The sequence below is a fragment of the Schistocerca serialis genome, chromosome 2, assembly GCF_023864345.2.
Source record: "Schistocerca serialis cubense isolate TAMUIC-IGC-003099 chromosome 2, iqSchSeri2.2, whole genome shotgun sequence".
NCBI classification, from domain to species: domain Eukaryota; kingdom Metazoa; phylum Arthropoda; class Insecta; order Orthoptera; family Acrididae; genus Schistocerca; species Schistocerca serialis.
The window spans coordinates 918,399,565-918,419,512 of NC_064639.1; the positions used below are offsets into that span (position 1 = coordinate 918,399,565).

The 19,948-nt window shown below is 42.2% G+C and overlaps 1 protein-coding gene and 1 non-coding gene across 2 annotated transcripts in view; both read right to left on the minus strand.

Moving 5' to 3' along the window:
* Positions 1-19,948, minus strand: part of LOC126456519 (juvenile hormone acid O-methyltransferase-like) — a 115,846-nt gene that overhangs the window by 60,891 nt on the left and 35,007 nt on the right. The window contains exon 2 of the mRNA XM_050092268.1: positions 16,474-16,674. Within this exon, the coding sequence (XP_049948225.1) occupies positions 16,474-16,626 (153 nt within the window). The 5' untranslated portion in view covers positions 16,627-16,674. The remainder of the gene's footprint in view (positions 1-16,473; positions 16,675-19,948) is intronic.
* On the minus strand, positions 11,205-11,277 carry Trnav-cac (transfer RNA valine (anticodon CAC)). Its single transcript has one exon. It is a non-coding gene; the product is annotated as a tRNA-Val (tRNA).

Genomic DNA, 19,948 nt, shown 5'->3' on the forward strand with positions numbered 1-19,948 from the left:
TCATTTCAGCTTTGTATCTCTGTGAGCTGTTGAGGCACGCGGCATACTCCACATTACTCATAAAGACATGAATGATCGACGTAAGAGTTTTCTGGCTATGGTACCGCGTCATATTGTGTAAAACTACTGCTGGAGAAAACCAACGTTTCGGCCACGGTTGCACCGGCCTGGTAAACCTAGAAGAAGGCCGCTGCAATCGTGGCCGAAACGTTGGTTTTCTCCAGCAGTATTTTTATGCAATATGACGCGGTACCATAGCCAGAAAACTTTTCTGTTGACTGATTCTGGCCGTGGAAGCCTACGCAGTTAGACTTGAATGATGTTATTGCGTGATACATTGAGTGATACATAGTTCCACTATCGATGTCTGCATACCCATCATCTACGACCAACTCATATACTGATCCAGAAGAAACATTTGTCGTATCTACTACTGTCCGTTTGGGTTCTCTAATTGCACACAAACGTGAAAGCATACCGTGTGAGAAATCTCGGAAACGAGAAAATATAAAAATGCAGCAACTGAATCGGCCAAAGAAAATACTGGCGCCTAAAAAATGAGATTCACAGAAAATGCTAAATGGCTAAGCAATAATAGTTAGAGACAAATGCAAGGCTGTAGAAGCGTGCATGGCTGGATGGAAGATAGATCCTGCGAATAGGAAGATGAAAGAGAGCTCTGGAGAAAAAGAGAAAGAGCTGTATGAGTATTAAGAGCTCAGATGGTAAACCAGCACTTCGCAGAAAGGGGAAAGCTGCGAGGTGAAACGACTATACAGGGTGATTCCGTGATGATGTTACAAACTTCCAAGGTTGATGGTGAAGAGTTGAAAGTTACAAGCGAAAAGCGCTCTGGTACCTCTGACAGTGAATTAACTGTACTGGCACGGTTGTTGCTAAGATTATGGGGTAGACAACTTTCAGAGGTGGTAGTATGAATCAAAACAAGAAAAAAAAGTCTAGTAAACAAGGCCTCTAAAATGCATTCATTAAGAGCTACGAGCACTTGTTCATTGTCGATACTGTCAAACTCGTCTCTTCTGCTGCAACCTCTTTGGTTTCGACAGATTTGGAGGAGGTAGTATGGACAAAAACAAGAAAAATAGTCTAGTAAACAAGAGCTCGAAATTGCATACCCTAAGAGTTAAGGGAAATTGTTCAGCAAAAGAGATGTGTTTCACAGTAGCAAAGCTGAACAAGTGCTCATAGGTTTTGCGGTATTAATTTTTAGAGTCTGTCTTTACTACAAATTTTTCTTGTTTTGCTCCCTAGTACCATCTCTGAAAGTTGCCTGCCCTACAATCTTAGCAACAACACTACCGGTCGGTGCATGTATTCCACTGTCAGAGGTATCAGAACGATTTTCACGTATCACTTTCGACTCGGTCTTTTCCGTACTAGGATCCCTAACTTGACACTGAAGTATTTATCATTCTCCATCAACCCTGAAAGTTTGTACTATCATCACAGAATCACCGTGCATACAGGGCGTTCGGAAATTCCTGTTACAAACGTCTAGGACTTCTTGAGGGGAGTGAGTACATAATACACTGAAGCGCCAAAGAAACTGATATAGGCACGTGTATTCAAATACAGAGATATGTAAACAGGCAGAATACGGCGATGCGGTCGGCAACGCCTCTATAAGACAACAACTGTCGCGGAGTTGTTAGATCGGCTACTGCTGCTACAATGACAGGTTATCGAGATTTAAGTGAGTTTGAACATGGTGTTATAGTCGGCGCACGAGCCATGGGACACAGCATCTCAGAGGCAGCAATGAAGTGGGGATTTTCCCGTACGATCATTTCACGAGTGTACCGTGAACATCAGGAATCCGATAAAACATCAAATCTCCAACATAGCTGCGGCCAGATAAAGATCCTGCAAGAACGAGACCAACGACGACCGAAGAGAACCGTTCAGCGTGACAGAAGTGCAACCCTTCCACAAACTTCTGCAGATTTCAATGCTGGGCCATCAACGAGTGTCAGCGTGCAAACCATTCAACGAAACGTCATCAATATGGGCTTTCGGAGCCGAATGCCCACTCGTGTACCATTCATGACTGCACGGCACAAAGCTTTAAGCCTCGCCTGGGCCCGTCAACATCGACATTGGACTATTGAAGACTAGAAACATGTTGCCTGGTCGGACGAGTCTCGTTTAAATTGTATCGAGCAGATGGGTGTGTACGGGTATGGAGATAAACTTATGAATCCATGGACCCTGCATGTCATCATGGGACTGCTCAAGCTGGTAGAAGCTCTGTAATGGTGTGGGACGTTTTCAGTTGGGGTGACATGAGACCTCTGGTACCTCTAGATACGACTCTGACAGGTGACAAGTAAGCATCCCGTCTAATCACCTGCATCGATTCATGACCATTGTGCATTCCGACGGACTTGTGCGATTCCAGCAGGACAATGCGACACCCCACATGTCCAGAATTGCTAAAGAGTCGCTCCAGGAACACTCTTCTGAGTTTAAACACTTCCGCTGGCCACCAAACTCTACAGACATGAACATTATTGAGCATATCTGGGATGCCTTGCAACGTGCTGTTCAGAAGAGATCTCCACCCCCTCGTACTCTTACGGATTTATGGACAGTCCTGCAGGATTCGTGGTGTCAGTTCCCTCCGCGCTACTTCATACATTAGTCGAGTCCATGTCACGTCGTGTTGCGGCACTTCTGCGTGCTCGCGGGGGCCCTACACGACATTAGGCAGGTGTACCAGTTTCTTTGGCTTTTCATTGTATTTTGAATAGGAACCCATGTCCGTTTCTTGTCCTGGTATGCAGAGGATAGACTTTCTTTCTTAGGTACAATGCCTGTTAACAAAGTTGGTGGTCGCTACATCAAGCAGCTATTGCAATGCATCAGGTATTGTTCTGTGTGAACAGTATGATGGGTTCTTTTTTGTTTCGGAATAATTTAAACACGTAATCTCTAAGTGTTAATACAGACAAATGTGTTTAAGTGATGAATGGATGTTTCATCATGTTTCCTTTCGAACTGGTACGTAATAATTGTACTACGTCACACCTAATTTTGCGAAAAACCTAACGGTCTTCCAAAAGGACAGGCTAAACACAGTTGCTGATGGCGTGTTTCTTGGTGTGAAAAGTAGTTTATCCTGTAGAGAAACTGAAGTGGATGGTTCCTGTGAGTTAGAACTGGCAGAAATCAATCTTGGCAATCGAAATAAAATATTAATTGGATCCTTTTACCGATCTCCCAAATGAGATGATACAATTGCTGAGACGTTCAAAGACAATTTGAGTTTGATTTCAAACACGCACCCGTCTCATACAACTACAGTTGTTGGGTGGTTTTAGTTTACCCCCAATATATTGGCAGAAATACATGTTCAAATCTGAAGGTACGCATAAAACATCCTCCGAAATTGTGCCGAACACATTCTCTGAAAATTATTTCCAGCACTTAGTTCATGAGCCCACCCGAATAGCAAACGGTTGTGAAAATCCACTTGAGCTCTTAGCAAAAAATAATACTGAGCCAATAACGAGCATCAAAACGGATACAGGGAGTAGTGAACGCAGGGCTGTCGTAGCGAGACTGGACATTAAAACCCCCAAACCTCTAATAATAAACGGAAGATACATCTATTCAAAAAAGCATTTAAAAATTCACTTGGCGCCTTCCTGAGAGACAACCTCCACTCCTTCCAAATTAACCATGTAAGTGTAGGCCAGATGTGGCTTGAATTCAGAGATATAGTATCAAAAGGAATTGAGAGAGTTATACCAAATTAATTAACAAACGACGAATCTGATACCCCATGGTACGCAAAACGGGTCAGAACACTGTCGCAGGAACAACGAAAAAAGCATGCAACATTTAAACGAACGCCGAAATCTCCAAGATTAGCGATCTTTAACAGGAGCTAGAAATTGAGCACGGACTTCAATGCGAGATGCTTATAATAGTTTCCACAAGGACATTTTGTCTCGAAACCTGACAGAAAATCCAAAGAGATTCTGATCGTATGTAAAGTATGCTAGCGACAAGACGCAATCAATCCTTCTCTGCGCACAGCAATGGAAATACTATCCATGACATTGCTGCTAAAGCAGAGTTACTAAACACAGCATTCCGAAATTCCTCCAGCAAGTTAGTCCGGAACCGCGCGACTGCTACGGTCGCAGGTTCGAATCCTGCCTCGGGCATGGATGTTCAAATGGTTCAAATGGCTCTGAGCACTATGGGACTTAACTGCTGAGGTCATTAGTCCCCTAGAACTTAGAACTAGTTAAACCTAACTAACCTAAGGACATCACAAACATCCATGCCCGAGGCAGGATTAGAACCTGCGACCGTAGCGGTCTTGCGGTTCCAGACTGCAGCGCCTTTAACCGCACGGCCACTTCGGCCGGCGGGCATGGATGTGTGTGATGTCTTTGGGTTAGTTAGGTTTAAGTAAGTTCTAGGGGACTGATGACCTCAGATGTTAAGTCCCATAGTGATCAGAGCTAGTTTTGAACCTCCAGCAAGAAGACGAAGTAATATTCAAGATTTCGAATCAAGAACAGCTGCCAACATCAGTAACTTAGAAGTATATATCCTTGGAGTAGTAAAGCAACACATATCACATTTATTAAAGCAAGCCTTCCGATTCAGACTGCATACTAATTAGATTCCTTTCAGAGTGTGCTGATGCATTAGCTCCCTACTTAGGAATCATATACGATCGCTCGCTCGATGAAAGATCCTTACCCAAACACTGGAACATTCAAGAAAGGTAGTAGCAGTAATTCACCAAATTACAGGCCAATATCATTAACGTCGATATGCAGCATGATTCTGGAGCATATATTTGTGTTCGAACATCATGAATTACCCCCAAGAGAATGGTCTATTTACATCCAGTCAACACGGATTTAGAAAGCACCGTTCTTCTGAAACACAACAAGCTCTTCCCACACGCAAGGAATTTCAAATTTATTCCGTATTTCCAGATTTTCAGAAGGCTTTCGACACTGTACCACACAAATAGCTTGTAGTAAAATTGCGTGCTTATGGAATATCGTCTCAGTTATGCGACTGGATTCGTGATTCCCTGTCCGAAAGGTCACAGTTCGTATAGTAATTCACGGAAAGTTATCGAGTACAACACAAGTGATTACTGGTGTTCCTCAAGGTATTGTTATAGGTCCTCTGCTCTTCCTTATCTATATAAACGATTTAGGAGACAATCTGAGCAGCCTTCTAAGGTTTTATGTAGATGATGCTTTCGTTTAGCGTCTAGTAAAATCATCAGAAGATCAAAACATGTTGAAAAACTACTTACAAAATATATTTGTATGATACGAAAATTGGCAATTGACACTAAATAATGAAAATTGTGAGGTCATCCACATGAGTGGAAAAAGAAAGCCATTAAACTTAGGTTACACGATAAAACAGTCAAATCTGAAGGCCGTAAATTCAAGTAAATATCAAGGAATTACAAATACGAACAACTTAAACGGCAAAGAACACATAGAAAATGTTGGGAGAAAGGCAAACAAAAGACTGAGTTCTAACCGAGCGAGGTGCCGCAGTGGTTAACACACTGGACTCGCATACGGGAGGACGACGGTTCAATCCCGCGTCCGGTCATCCTGATTTAAGTTTTCCGTGATTTCCCTAAATCGCTCCAGGCAAATGCCGGGATGGTTCCTCTGAAAGGGCACGGCCGACTTCCTTCGCCCTCCTTCCCTGATCCGAGGAGACCGATGACCTCGCAGTTTGGTCTCTTCCCACAAACAACCCAACCCAACCAACAGATGAGCCACTGAGTTCAACTGGCAGAACACTTAGAAAATGTAACATATCTACTAAAGAGACTGTCCGTCCTCCTTTGGAGTACTGCTGCGGTGTCTGGGATTAACAGAGTACACCGAGAAAGTTCAGAGAAGAGCAGCACGTTTTGTATTATCGCGAAATAGAGGAGAGAACAAGCAGGATTTGGGGTGGACATCATTAAAACAAAGGTGTTTTTCGTTGCGGCGGAATCTTCTCACGAAATTTCAGTCATCAACTTTCTCCTCCGAATGTGAAAATATTTTGTTGCCGTCAACCTTTATAGGGAGAAACGATCATCTTAATAAAATAAGGTAAATCTTAGCTCTCACGGAAAGATATAGGTGTTCGTTTTTTTCATGCGCTGTTGGAGAGTGGAATAATAGAGAATTATTGTGAAGGTACTTGAATGGACACACTGCCAGGCACTTAAGTTTGATTAGCGTAGTCTCCATGTAGCTCTAGATGTAGAATTCAATTCCTGGAGCAGAAGTGGATGAGTCAGACATCTGAACTGAAAGTCGTAGAACGGAAACGGTGCGTTTTCAGACCTGGGTTCCCATTTAAATAAAGGGTGTATCAAAAAGAATCATCAGATGTGGCAGGTCTATATTTCTGAAACTAATAAATATGCACAATGAATTATGTTTTTTGATGAACGGGAAACTCGAAAAGTTTTTTTTTTTAATAGGTGTTCAGTATGCCCCCCTTGAGGTGCATGGCATGCGGTATTCAAATTTCTCCCACACTGCAGCGAGCATGTCTTGAGTTACAGGTTCCACAGCTGAAGTTATGCGATGTCTTAGTTCATTCATTGTTGCTGGTAACGGAGGCCCATAAACAGAGCCTTTTATAAACCCCCACAAGAAATAGTCACATACAGTTAGGTCCAGTGACCTTGGAGGCCAGTATTGTAAGGCTGAATCACTTGGTACAGTGCGCTCGAACCATCGTTCAGTAATCCTTTGATTTAAAAATTCCCACACTTCCAAATGCCAGTGTAGCGGTGCCGCATCCTGTTGGTAAATGAAGTCTGCAACTATGGGAAAAGGAAGTTCTCAAGCATATCGAGATATGTGCTTCCTGTAACCTTGTTCTCGGCAAATAAAAATCGACCATACAACTTTTCCCGTGAAACTGCACAAAACACATTAAATTTTGGAGAGTCCCTCTCATGTTGTACAATTTTATGTGGTTGTTCCGTACCCCATATTCTCACATTATAACGGTTCTCTTTCCATTTACATGGAATATTGCCTCGTCACTAAACACTAAGCATGGAAGAAAATTGTCATCCTCCATCTTGTCAAGAACGGGATTACAGAACTCCACACGTTGTTGTTTGTCACCTAACGAAGACTTGCAGTAGCTGAATTTTGTATGGTTTCATGTGTAAATTTTGTCGCAATATCCGCCAGACGGACATCGGGGGGATGTTGAGCTGTCAAGCTGCAAGGCGAACGGATTTCTGCGGACTCCTTGTGAAACCATGGCGGATGCGTTCGACGTCTGTGTCAGACACTCGAGGACGGCCCGGCGATTTGCCTTTACACAGACGACCTGTTTCTTGGAATTGTTCAAGCCATCGTCTAATGCTCTGTGCTGTAGGAGGATCCACTCCATACCCAGTACGAAAGTCACCCAGAACAGTTATTAATGCCCCGCACTGCGCTAAACGTGGAACACAAAACGCTTCCTGTTGTCCCGACACGTTTTTTACTAGAACTTAAGTGGGCGCACACTTCCGCTACCTAGCGGGAACCGTGTAAAACTCGAGAGTTTGCTGTTCCCAACAGTATGTTGTTCATGAACGTATCTCAAATGACATAATAGTTACGATTTTTTTTTTAAATTGGATGATTCTTTTTGATACACACTGTGTTATGTACTCACTCCCCTCTCCAAGCCCTAGACGTTTGTAACGGGAACCCTGTAAAGGGCTATACAAGGGAAATGATCTTGAAGACAATGTTGTACAAAGAAAAGAGGAAGTAAATGGAGATGAACAGTGCGAAAGGAATTTGACAGAACACTGAAAGCTCTAAGTGGGAACAAAGCCACTGCAGTATACAACATTTTCTTAGAATTTTTGAGCCAGCCATGAGGGATCTATTCCACCTGACATGCAAGATATATGGGACAGACGGAAATACCCTCAGACTTCAAGAATAAAATATCGATTCTACTTCGAAAACAGGTTGGTGATGACTGGTGGCAATACTAGCGAACCATCAGCTTAATGAGTCATGGTTGCAAAGTACTGATGGAACTTGCGAAAGACAATAATATCACAAAGTCAACACATGATTCTCTTCAGACCAGACCAACTGCAACGCATTTTTCCGTCAATTTAGAACTCTTAGAACGTGACTGTCATTAAAAATGTCAAATGTACTTTTAATGTTATTGCACATGTAATTAATATTTAATTAAAATATATAATTTCCTCTTAGTCTATTAAAATAGAATCCTAAACGTGTATATCACAGAAACTAGAGCTAATACAAAATTTGTTTGTCACATTTGTTTTCCTCAACCCGAAATTATTAGGACATGACTCACGAATACCAGAAAAGCTTGTCATCTGTTGTTAGATAGGTTGGTCCCATAAAAGGATTCCGCAGTTTATTCACACCTAAACAGCGAGATTCATCACTGAATATTGTTCACCGTTAGTCTGCTATTGTCCTTGGTATATGACATTTTTGGGCGATTGCGTCATCCTTCGTAGACGCCTTGTCGCGGGGTGATTGGCATAGTGTGGGGTAACAGGGGTGCAATCTGTTGCTCCTTGGATAGAAGAGAGGACGTCGTATTATTCTGTGTCTGTCAGATAAATGTACGGCCGTCATTGCAAGTTGCATTCCTGCCTCCTTCAGGCATTCTCCTTAAACACTGTTTGTCTTCTCTCGTCCAAACTGTGTGTGTGCGTGTTTGTGTGTTGTGTGCTTTTTAATAATTGACAAGACACTCTTATGCCCTAATAACAAAAGAAAGGGAAATCTCACTCTCTAGGGAGAGAATTTCATACACACTGCCATTAACAGAGATGAAAACACGCCCTATGACAAAAACGCACTAACAGCGGGCCAAAATTCTCACTCCTTCATTGTTGTTATTGTTGTTGTTGTGGACTTCAGTCCTGAGACTGGTTTGATGCAGCTCTCCATGCTACTGTATCCTGTGCAAGCTTCTTCATCTCCCACTACTTGCTGCAACCTACATCCTTCTGAATCTGTTTAGTGTATTCATCTCTTGGTCTCCCTCTACGATTTCTACCGTCCACACTGCCCTCCAATACGACATTGGTGATCCCTTGATGCCTCAGAACATGTCCTACTAACCGGTCCCTTCTTTTAGCCAAGTTGTGCCACAAATTTCTCTTCTCCCCAATTCTGTTCAATACCTCCTCATTAGTTATGTGATCTACCCATCTAATCTTCAGCATTCTTCTGTAGCACCACATTTCGAAAGCTTCTATTCTCTTCTTGTCCAAACTATTTATCGTCCATGTTTCACTTCCATACATGACTACACTCGATAAAAATACTTTCAGAAACGATGTTAACAAATTTCTCTTCTTCAGAAACGCTATCCTTGCCATTGCCAGTCTACATTTTTATCCTCTCTACGTCGACCATCATCAGTTATTTTGCTCCCCAAATAGCAAAACTCCTTTACTACTTTAAATGTCTCATCTCCTAATCTAATTCCCTCAGCATCACCCGACTTAATTCGACTACATTCCATTATCCTCGTTTTGCTTTTGTTGATGTTCATCTTATGTCCTCCTTTCAAGACACCGTCCATTCCGTTCAACTGCTCTTCCAAGTCCTTTGCTGTCTCTGACAGAATTACGTCATCGGCGAACCTCAAAGTTTTTATTTCTTCTCCATGGATTTTAATACCCACTCCGAATTTTTCTTTTGTTTCCTTTACTGCTTGCTCAATATACAGATTGCATAACATCGGGGAGAGGCCACAACCCTGTCTCACTCCCTTCCAAACCACTGCTTCCCTTTCATGCCCCTCGGCTCTTATAACTGCCATCTGGTTTCTGTACAAATTATAAATAGCCTTTCGCTCCCTGTATTTTACCCCTGCCACCTTTAGAATTCGAAAGAGAGTATTCCAGTCAACATTGTCAAAATCTTTCTCTAAGTCTACAAATACTAGAAAGGTAGGTTTGCCTTTCCTTAACCTTTCTTCTAAGATAAGTCGTAAAGTCAGTATTGCCTCACGTGTTCCAACATTTATACGGAATCCAAACTGATCTTCTACGAGGTCGGCTTCTACCAGTTTTTCCATTCGTCTGTAAAGAATTAGCGTTACCATTTTGCAGCTGTGACTTATTAAACTGATAGTTCGGTAAATTTCACATCTTTCAACACCTGCTTTTTTGGGATTGGAATTATTATATTCTTCTTGAAGTCTGAGGGTATTTCGCCTGTCTCATACATCTTGCTCACCAGATGGTAGAGTTTTGTCATGACTGGGTCTCCTTTGTTTCGACTCAGGTCTTTCAGTCCTCTGCCAAACTCTTCACGCAGTATCGTATCTCCCATTTCATCGTCATCTACATCCTCTCCCATTTCCATAATATTGTCCTCAAGTACCTCGCCCTTGTATAGACCCTCTATATACTCCTTCCACCTTTCTGCTTTCCCTCTTTGCTTAGAACTTGGTTTCCATCTGAGCTCTTGATATTCATAAAAGTGGTTCTCTTTTCTCCAAAGGTCTCTTTAATTTTCCTGTAGGCAGTATCTATCTTACCCCTAGTGAGATAAGCCTCTACATCCTTACATTTATCCTCTAGCCATCCCTGCTTAACAGTTTTGCTCTTCCTGTCGATCTCATTTTTGAGACGTTTGTATTCCTTTTTGCCCGCTTCATTTAGTGCATTTTTATATTTTCTCCTTTCATCAATTAAATTCCATACTTCTTCTGTTACCCTCCCTTCACTACCTGATAAATATCTTTTATCTCATCATACATTTCATCAATTTCTTCATCATCTGCAGAGCTAGTTGGCATATAAACTTGTACTACTGTAGTAGGCATGAGCTTCGTGTCTATCTTGGCCACAATAATGCCTTCACTATGCTGTTTGTAGTAGCTTACCCGCACTCCTTCATAGCGTGTCATAAAATTACTAAAAACTTATCAGAAATACAAGAATAGTTTTATAAAGTTAATACACACACACACACAAATACACAGAGAGAGAGAGAGAGATTGCCTCCACCATCATGCTTGCTTCACAGAGAACTTGTAACAAGGTTGCCATCGTAACATAAAAATTCAATAAATGCGACACTTGCATGACGAAGGTACATGCAGCAGATCCACACATGACGTGGCTCACTGAGTAGTATGCGACATAGGCAGGAAAATACTGTTCCCGCCCGGGATCGAACCGGGGACCTTCTGCGTGTGAAGCAGACGTGATAACCGCTACACTACGGAAACGACGGACACGCTCGGTCCATCCTTGTACAGTCGAAGACGCCTCATCCTTTCTCTCGTCCGCGCATGCACACACCATAGTTCTTTTGACAGCCTGGAACCCAATCCTGCTGAGGGCTCAACAAGTCTTCGGGGTGCTCGAGAGGGTGTCTGTCGTAGCATCCCGAACGAGATAGCGGCGTTTCGCGCAGTCGTTATTGCAAGTCACTTTAGCAAAAACAATCACCTCCTTAGCAGCACGCAGTGCGTGCCCACCCTGACATTCCATTCCACTTTCAGCCTCTAAGCTCCTGTGATCCCTAAGTCAATCTTACAGTAAGTCAGCAAAGTTATATGCAGCAGGAGGATTATGTGTAGTTAAATCTATAACTGTGACATAATATTAATTGGAAATGTCTAGTGTGTGAATCTAGTGCCTCCAAATGAACCAATGAACGCATGAAAATAATAGAAAGCTGAAAATAAGTGATAAATCACAACCCTATAATTCTAAGTAGATAATTTAAATTTGCTACCAAGAAACACTACTGATATTCAAACAAAATGTGTATAATTAAATGATTTTCTTTAGATTATAGACCACTAATAATACCTAGTATGAAAAGATGAAATACTTTTGGTTAAAAATGAAATAAACATTGAGTCACAAAAGACGGATTTGTTCTTTTCTTACATGATAGACATGATTGAAATATAAATAGGCTTAGTGCAGGGTCAACTCTCCTATTTAGGCAGATTGTGTTCCATTTCTTCATATTTAAAATGAACAGCCAATCGCTATGCAAAGTGGAAGTTTTGTTTGAGTCTCTCTGGACTTAATTACAATTCTGCAGCAATTATACTAGTCTGCAGTTTAAAACAATTTGTCAGATAATTGGTTGAGAGTAGATGTTCTTAAATTAATTTTTATGCTGATTCTAGAAATAACTTTCGTTTTTCTCTATCACGTCACATTTTTACACAAAATGAGAAGTAGGCGTTTGACGATTTTAATTTCTGAGCACACAAATATATTCGAACATCATTTCACACAAGGCGAGTTTCTAATCAAAACACATTATAAAAATGAAATACTTTTAAGTAATACTCTGCGGAACTCCCCTAATTTACTTCGTGGCTGCCTGGTATAGAAGGAAGAAGTCAACTGTCTCTTCTTTGACTTCCTTGTGGATCCTTGTGTATGATGACTGTCCTTCAGCATCCAACAGTAGTCGGCTATCATAGTTGTACTGCAGGTCCTCTAGTACCTCCTCTCCATCTCTTTAATATCTTGGTGAAAACAACCACCCTGCTCTTCACTATAATGTTCCAAATTTTCCGGAAAGTAGTCGAAATGTGAATGTAGAACGTGGACTTTCATATTCCTGTTAAAACCCACCTTCTTGAAATTTTGTAATATTTCTTAAAAAATGGCTTTGTAATTAGGGATTTTGTTATTCCCTAGAAAGTTCTCAGCAACTGATGGGTAGTCGGCCCATGTGTCTTTTTCTCTCGTAGCTCTTCTTATCAAAATCTTCGTCCTTCATTAATTTCTTAATTTTGGGAGCAACAAAAATTCCATCTTTCGATTTGTCTTGTGTGATGAAGGGAAATTTCTTAGAAAAGTGTTTGAAGTAGGGTCCATTCTGCGGTACAGCCTTTACAAATCGATTCATCAAACCCAATTTTAAGCGTAGAGGTGGAAGCAAGTTTTATACCCCTGCATTCAGTTCGTGCAGGGTATTTTTAATTCCAGGGACAAAATTTCTCCGCGCTGGTCAAACTCTCGCACTCCACTGTCTTTGCCTTGTCCGACAGACCCATTCACATAGAAAGCAATATTTTTTTGTAAACCTAGCTTGTTGTCCTAATACACACATCAAAAAAAGTTTAACATCACCTCGGTTCCGAGACTCCCGGAACCTGTACAGAAAATTGGAATAGAGATCAACATAAACATCATTTCCGCCCTTTTCATTGCTCATAAAAACCACACATTGCATGTTGTACCACCTTACAGCAAGACCTTCAGAGGTGGTGGTCCAGATTGCTGTACACACCGGTACCTCTGGTAGCACGACCTCTTGCATTGATGCATGCCTGTATTCGTCGTGGCACAAGGCACTGTTGGTCCAGATTGTCCCAATCCTCAACGGCGATTCGGCATCGATCCCTCAGAGTGGTTGATGGGTCACGCCATCCATAAACAGCCCTTATCAAACTATCCCAGGCATGTTGGCTAGAGTTCATGTCTGGAGAACATGCTGGCCACTCTAGTCGAGCGATGTCGTTATCCTGAAGGAAGTCATCCACAAGATGTGCCCAATGGGAGCGCGAAGTGTCGTCCATGAAGACGAATGCCTCGCCAATATGCTGCCGATATGGTTGCACTATCCGTCGGAGGACGGCACTGACGTATCGTACAACCGTTACAGTGCCTTCCATGCCCACTGGCGGCGTACGTCGGCCCCACATAACGCCACCCCAAAACAGCAGGAACATCCTCCCTGCTGCACTTGCTGGGCAGTGTGTCTAAGGCGTTCAGCCTGACCGGTTTGCCTCCAAACACGTCTCCGACGATTGTCTGGTTGAAGGTGTGTGCGACACTCATTGGTGAAGAGAACGTGATGCCAATCCTGAGCGGTCCATTCGGCATGTTGTTGGGCCCATATGTACCGCGCTGCATGGTGTCGTGGTTGCAAAGATGGACCTCTCCATGGACGTCGGGAGTGAAGACGCGCATCATGCAGCCTATTGCGCACGGTTTGAGTCGTAACACGACGTCCTGTGGCTTCTCGTAAAGCATTATTCAACATGGTGGTGTTGCTGTCAGGGTTCCTCTGAGCCATAATCCGTAGACAGCGGTCATCCGCTGCAGTAGTAGCCCTTGGGCTGGCTGAGCGAGGCATGTCATCGACAGTTCCTGTCTCTTTGTATCTCCTCCACGTCCGAGCAACATCGCTTTGGTTCACTCTGCGACGCCTTATTGAGAGCCCTTGCTGGCACAAAATAACAATTTGGACGCTATCGAACCGCGGTATTGACCTCCTAGGCATGGTTGAACTACAGACAACACGTTCCGTGTACCCCCTTCCTGATGGGATGCCTCTAAGTGATCTGCTGTCGGACCCCCTCCATCTAATAGGCGCTGCTCATGCATAGTTGTTTACTTCTTTGGGGCTGGTTTAGTGACATCTCTGATCAGTCAAAGGGACCGTGTCTGTGATACAATATTCATAGTTAACGTCTATCTTCAGAAGTTCTGGGAAGTCGGGTGATGTAATACTTTTTTTGATGTGTGTAGTCTACTAACAATTTTGAAGTCACCGAAGATAAGCCATTTGTGTTCCTCATACTAGATATTTGTTAACAGTATCTTCATGCTGCCATACGTCCCTTTCGTTTGAACCGAAAAGGCGACTGGTATGAACTCATACACGTACCCATTCTGCAGTAACGCATCTTTCAGGCTCCTCGTTGATGACTCTAGAAAAAGTCTCCACGGAGTAGGATCATGTTCAGTGGCACAGAAGTGGATTAATTCGTTTATGTTATTGCATTAAACCAAGGACTCGTTCTGTGAGAATGAAGGATCTAATTCTCTCTCTATGCCCGTGAGTAATGTATTCTTAGTTCCAGAAGATTCTTACTTTCTGTCCGGGAGCCAAGTACTTGCACAGATTCCTTACCCAAACTCAAATCTCGTACCGGATCATTAAGTTTACTCTGAGAGAACAGTTGTGGAATAAAATAACATTCAGTCTGGTAGACATCACTATAGTCTTCGGTAATGGCATCAAGTTCATTTTCATCATCATCTTCTGCCACGTTATCTTAAACAGCTGTTGGAAGAGGAGCAATCAGATCTTCTCCAGGCGCAACTGCCCTAATGGCTGAATAATGCTTGGATATGTAATTTGTTTCTTATTTTTCGAACTGCATCCCTGAACGTTAGCCGTCCGAAGTGGGCGTGCGGTTCTAGGCGCTGCAGTCTGGAACTGCGAGACAGCTACGGTCGCAGGTTCTAATCCTGCCTCGGGCATGGATGTGTGTGATGTCCTTAGGTTAGTTAGGTTTAAGTAGTTCTAAGTTCTAGGCGACTGATGACCTCAGAAGTTAAGTCGCATAGTGCTCAGAGCCATTTTTGAACCTGAACGTTAAAGAAACACAAGTAATACTGATTAAGGAGAGTTTTAGACTTCCTCCGCGCCACTGAAATCGTAAATGGAATGCATGGTTTTTCTTTTCCTTTCGTCTGCTATCTTAACCTCTGAACACAATAGCGGCAAATTGTCTTTAGCGCCCATCCCTTGTCCTGGTCATTAAGTTTCATTTTAGAATAAGCATGATTAAGTGTTCTTCACGAAACCTGTTATAACCTTTCTCTGCTTAGGCAATGTATAATTTCCACAAATGCAACGCAAAACGTTTGGATTGTTCATATATTTGTGTGTTGACATTGTAGTCACCACAAACAATAGGCGAACTGTTTTATTAATACTGTCTTAAATATACAAAATAATTGCAGCATAGCGCCGGTAATGCAACCCTGTGAGATAAACAACACTTGCAAGGTCACACAACAACAACTATTATCAACAGGGGTGCGTATACTTAGCCATATTGAGAAATTTTCCTCTAACAATACGCATACCTATTACAAGAGAAATATATCTTTGCGTCAAAACTTTACGTGATAGGCAGAAACTGAAAAAGAGATTTCGAATCAGCCTAAAAAATTCAAGATAGCATCAGGTATTTGTTTTCAGAAATCTGATGCCACGCAGACTAGTATTATACGTTCCAAAATTTGTGAATCAGTGGCTCAGTAATGTAAGTAGTGAGAACAGAGGTTGGCTCGAACGGGATGATGGAAGCCATTAAGGAAAAAGTGACAGACTGCTGAGTCAAAGGCCTCAGGCTCGATTTTCCGATCAGTCTAAGGATATTTATTCGGCACGTATCACTTCTATCAGCTCTGACAATGTTTGATGACTGGCTAGTTGCATCGTGGTTCGGAGTCCACGTTGACTGTAGGTCCTTTTATAACTAGCTGCGTAACTCTGTTCAGAGGTCGGAAGAAGGCAAGGGAATACAACCTCCAGATACGCCTAGTAAACCACTGTGCTGTCCAAGTCCACTTTCGGATTGATCAAAGAAAATGTCAGAGATCTTCACTCGATTGTCTGACTGTATGGCAATGTCACGGGAACGAAGTACCTTCTTAGTGACGTCGCCGGGTCCGCAGCCGACGTCGAGCACCGGCAGTGGGTCCTCGGGCCAACTAAGGATGGACCACAGCTCGGCAATCTGGGCTTCTGCCACCGCCGTGTACGCCGCGCCGTCGCGACTGAACAGTTTTGGCTTGTCCATTTCGCTAGGATGTCTGCGACTCTCTGTCCTACGGCAGAATGTTAATACCTGAAAAAGAAATTATCCCACTTTAAACAGTTCTACCTGAATAATGCGGAAAAATTAATCGAAGGATAGGAAAGAGTTTGACATCTCGCGACATCGAGATTAGTGTGGATGGGACGTTGGTACAGACTGGACAGCAATTGGGAAGGAATTCGGTTGGAGCCTTTTTCTGAGATTTGTTTGGTCGTTTTCCTGAAGTTATCTAGAGAAACCAAAGAAAATCTACATCAGGGTAGCCAAATGGAGATTGAAATTTAGCTCACCCCCGAAACGAGTCCAGTACCTTGACGACTTCGCCACATGTGCCATTTATACTGCGCTTGCAGTCCATACTCCACCAGGCACATATCACGATATCTAAAACTAGGGTTTACTTTCAATATAAGGTCGATAACTTCGCTATAGCCCAAGCTCAGTTGAGAAAGGAGGGAGCGGCTGTGAGCAGTGAAACTTGGTTAAAAATACTTGGCTCACCTGGCAGGGGTGATAGTACCTCATGAGGGCCCCTCGTCACGGTAACCCTGAAGACCTCAACGGCACTGAAGGCGGAGATGAATACTATCGGTGGGGCAGAACTGCCGGAAGAGGCAACCCTGCAACCCAAGGTCCACGTCGAAGGGGGTGCTCAGCTGGCGAATTGGGTGGGCTGGTACTGGTCAGCAGCGGGACCAGTACTGACTTGATGAACAGAGCAAATGATGCTTTACGTGGATCAAGATCGAAGACTCAAGGGCGAAACCAATCATAACCCGGTTCTTCGGCCGTGATACTGCGATGTGGAAAGGAAATGGAGAGACAACCTCGTTATCATATTTCCTGAACGTCGGGAGACGGCGAATAATGATGGCAGTTATTGGAGTAAAAAATTTTGAAGGTAAACTGCTACGGGTGGAGAGTACTTCAGGCGGTGTCATCAAAAGAGACGACCACGTCAACTTCATGAATGTAACTCCATCTTCTGGTGGAGTATGGGACTACGGCTGTTCAATGTTAAATAAAAACAATACCAATCGCCGTTATATAAGTTTATTTCTAGGCAGCCAGTTTCGACGTTACACTACATCATCTTCAGGCCAAAACTGTGGAGGATATAACACAGCAATAATTACATACTGAAATACAGAGCATATTGACTAAAAGAATAAAGTGTTGCATATTACTTTACGTAATGAGAATTATACAGTGAACGTTATATCAGAGCAATAAATCACATTGAAATACAGAGCGTATTGCTTAAAAGCTGCAAATGTTACATTTAAATTTACCTAATTAAAAGAACTTAGTCTTAATAGAACTCCATAATACATTGTAATGTACACTATCAGATTTCATTAGTTATTCATACATAATGTAAAATCTTCAGTATCGTCATAGAAGTATTAATAAAACAGAACTGTTATAGTAACGTAACCATCAGTCCAGCATATCTATTGTCTTCAAAACGTATGACTATACGTGGCAGACGCTTCGTTGTCAAAAGGTAAAAGACGGGTAAGAGGAACCGATAAATCATAAGTAAAACAGTACCATGATCATATGTCAGATGAAATAAAAAAGGTGGGGGGGGGGGGGGGGGGTTGGGTTCGCTATAAGGACTGGGACTCTTTAAAGTAAGTATATACATAGGACGAACCAACAAAAGGCACTGCAACTATTGAACCGTTACAGTTGTACTCAATGGTTGTAGATAATATTCTACAATGGAGGAACCACGGGAATACTCGACGATGACGACAGTAAGAGGTAAAAATCAAAATACGCAAGGTAAAAAGTATCCTTCCGTCTATGCAAGAGATAGGCCTTAGATACCACAACCTAAATTAGATATTACGTACGTTAAACTTCTTTAACTTTCTTATAACTTTTTTAAAACACCTTCACCAACAAATTTGTACCATTATATTGCTGGAGAGTATCTATGGAATGAAGAAATCAACAGTAGTCCCATTACAGGAAGTTGCGCAGATACCATTATTAGACTATACCACTATGGATATTAAGTATCCAATAGTGCTCAACCAAACCAGGATACTGACTGCTACGTCGCAGCTATGACAGGTAAGAGACGGGTATAAGGAGCGACAAACCATATGTAGAACAGTATCATGATCATATACAGGTGAAGTAAAAAGGGGGTGAGATCCTTGCGTCCACGTTAGGCATAGGTCTTAGATACCACACCGTAAAATAGGTATTACGTACGTTAACTTTCTACAAACTTTTTGAACCACCTTTTCCAACAAATTCGTACCACTATATTACTGGGGAGTGTCTATGGAATGCAGAAATCAAAATTAGTCCCATTACAGGAAGTCGCGCAAATACCATTATTAGACTACATCACTATGGATATTAAGTATCCATTAGTGCTCAACCAAACCAGGACGATGACTGTGCAAAACAAGAGGTGATCTGAAGCTGATCCACAAAATGAGTCAAATGCGAATCCACATTTGGTCCAAATTAGCAAAAAACAGAATAATATATATTGCAACGTATCATATCTGAATATCTCACTACTTAATCATGTAATCGCAGAATCCTGCTGCATATCGACGTTAATGATGTGGGCCTGTAATTAAGTGGATTACTCCTACTACCTTTCCTGAATATTGGTGTGACCTGTGCAACTTTCCAGTCTTTGGGTACGGATCTTTCGTCAAGTGAACTGCTGTATATTCACAATAAATGCAAGCTAAGTAAGGAGTTAATGCCGTAGAGCACTCTCTGTAAAACCGAATTGGGATTGCATCCGGACCTGGTGGTTTATTTGCTCTAAAAATCTTTCAGTTGTTTCTCTACGCCAGGGATTTTTATTACAATGTCGTTCATATGGGAGTACTTTGGGTTTAATTACGTAGTTGGTCTGTCTGTTTGGTTTTACTGTTCCCCACTGGTGTTTGTAACTGTCATATCTATACAACTTTATTGGGCATTTAAATGTGTAGTGGTGATTATTTATTCTGTTTGTACAGATATAACAGTTACAAACATCATTGCGGTACAGTAAAACCAAACAGACAGACCAACTACGCAATTAAACCCAAAGTACTCATATCCTAATGGTATAACTGTACAGAACATGTGATGTAAACCGACTACTATTTGTTACGTCGGGCCTACATGAACCCATCTTGAACACAAAGACACAAATCGATCCGAAAGGAGTCTACTCACCTGCTCCAATCCAGTAACGTTCGTGTTACAAATATAACAGTGCCTTTAACTGGTCTCGTAATAGCTATGCTGAAGAGAGTGGTCAATATGGGTAATGAAG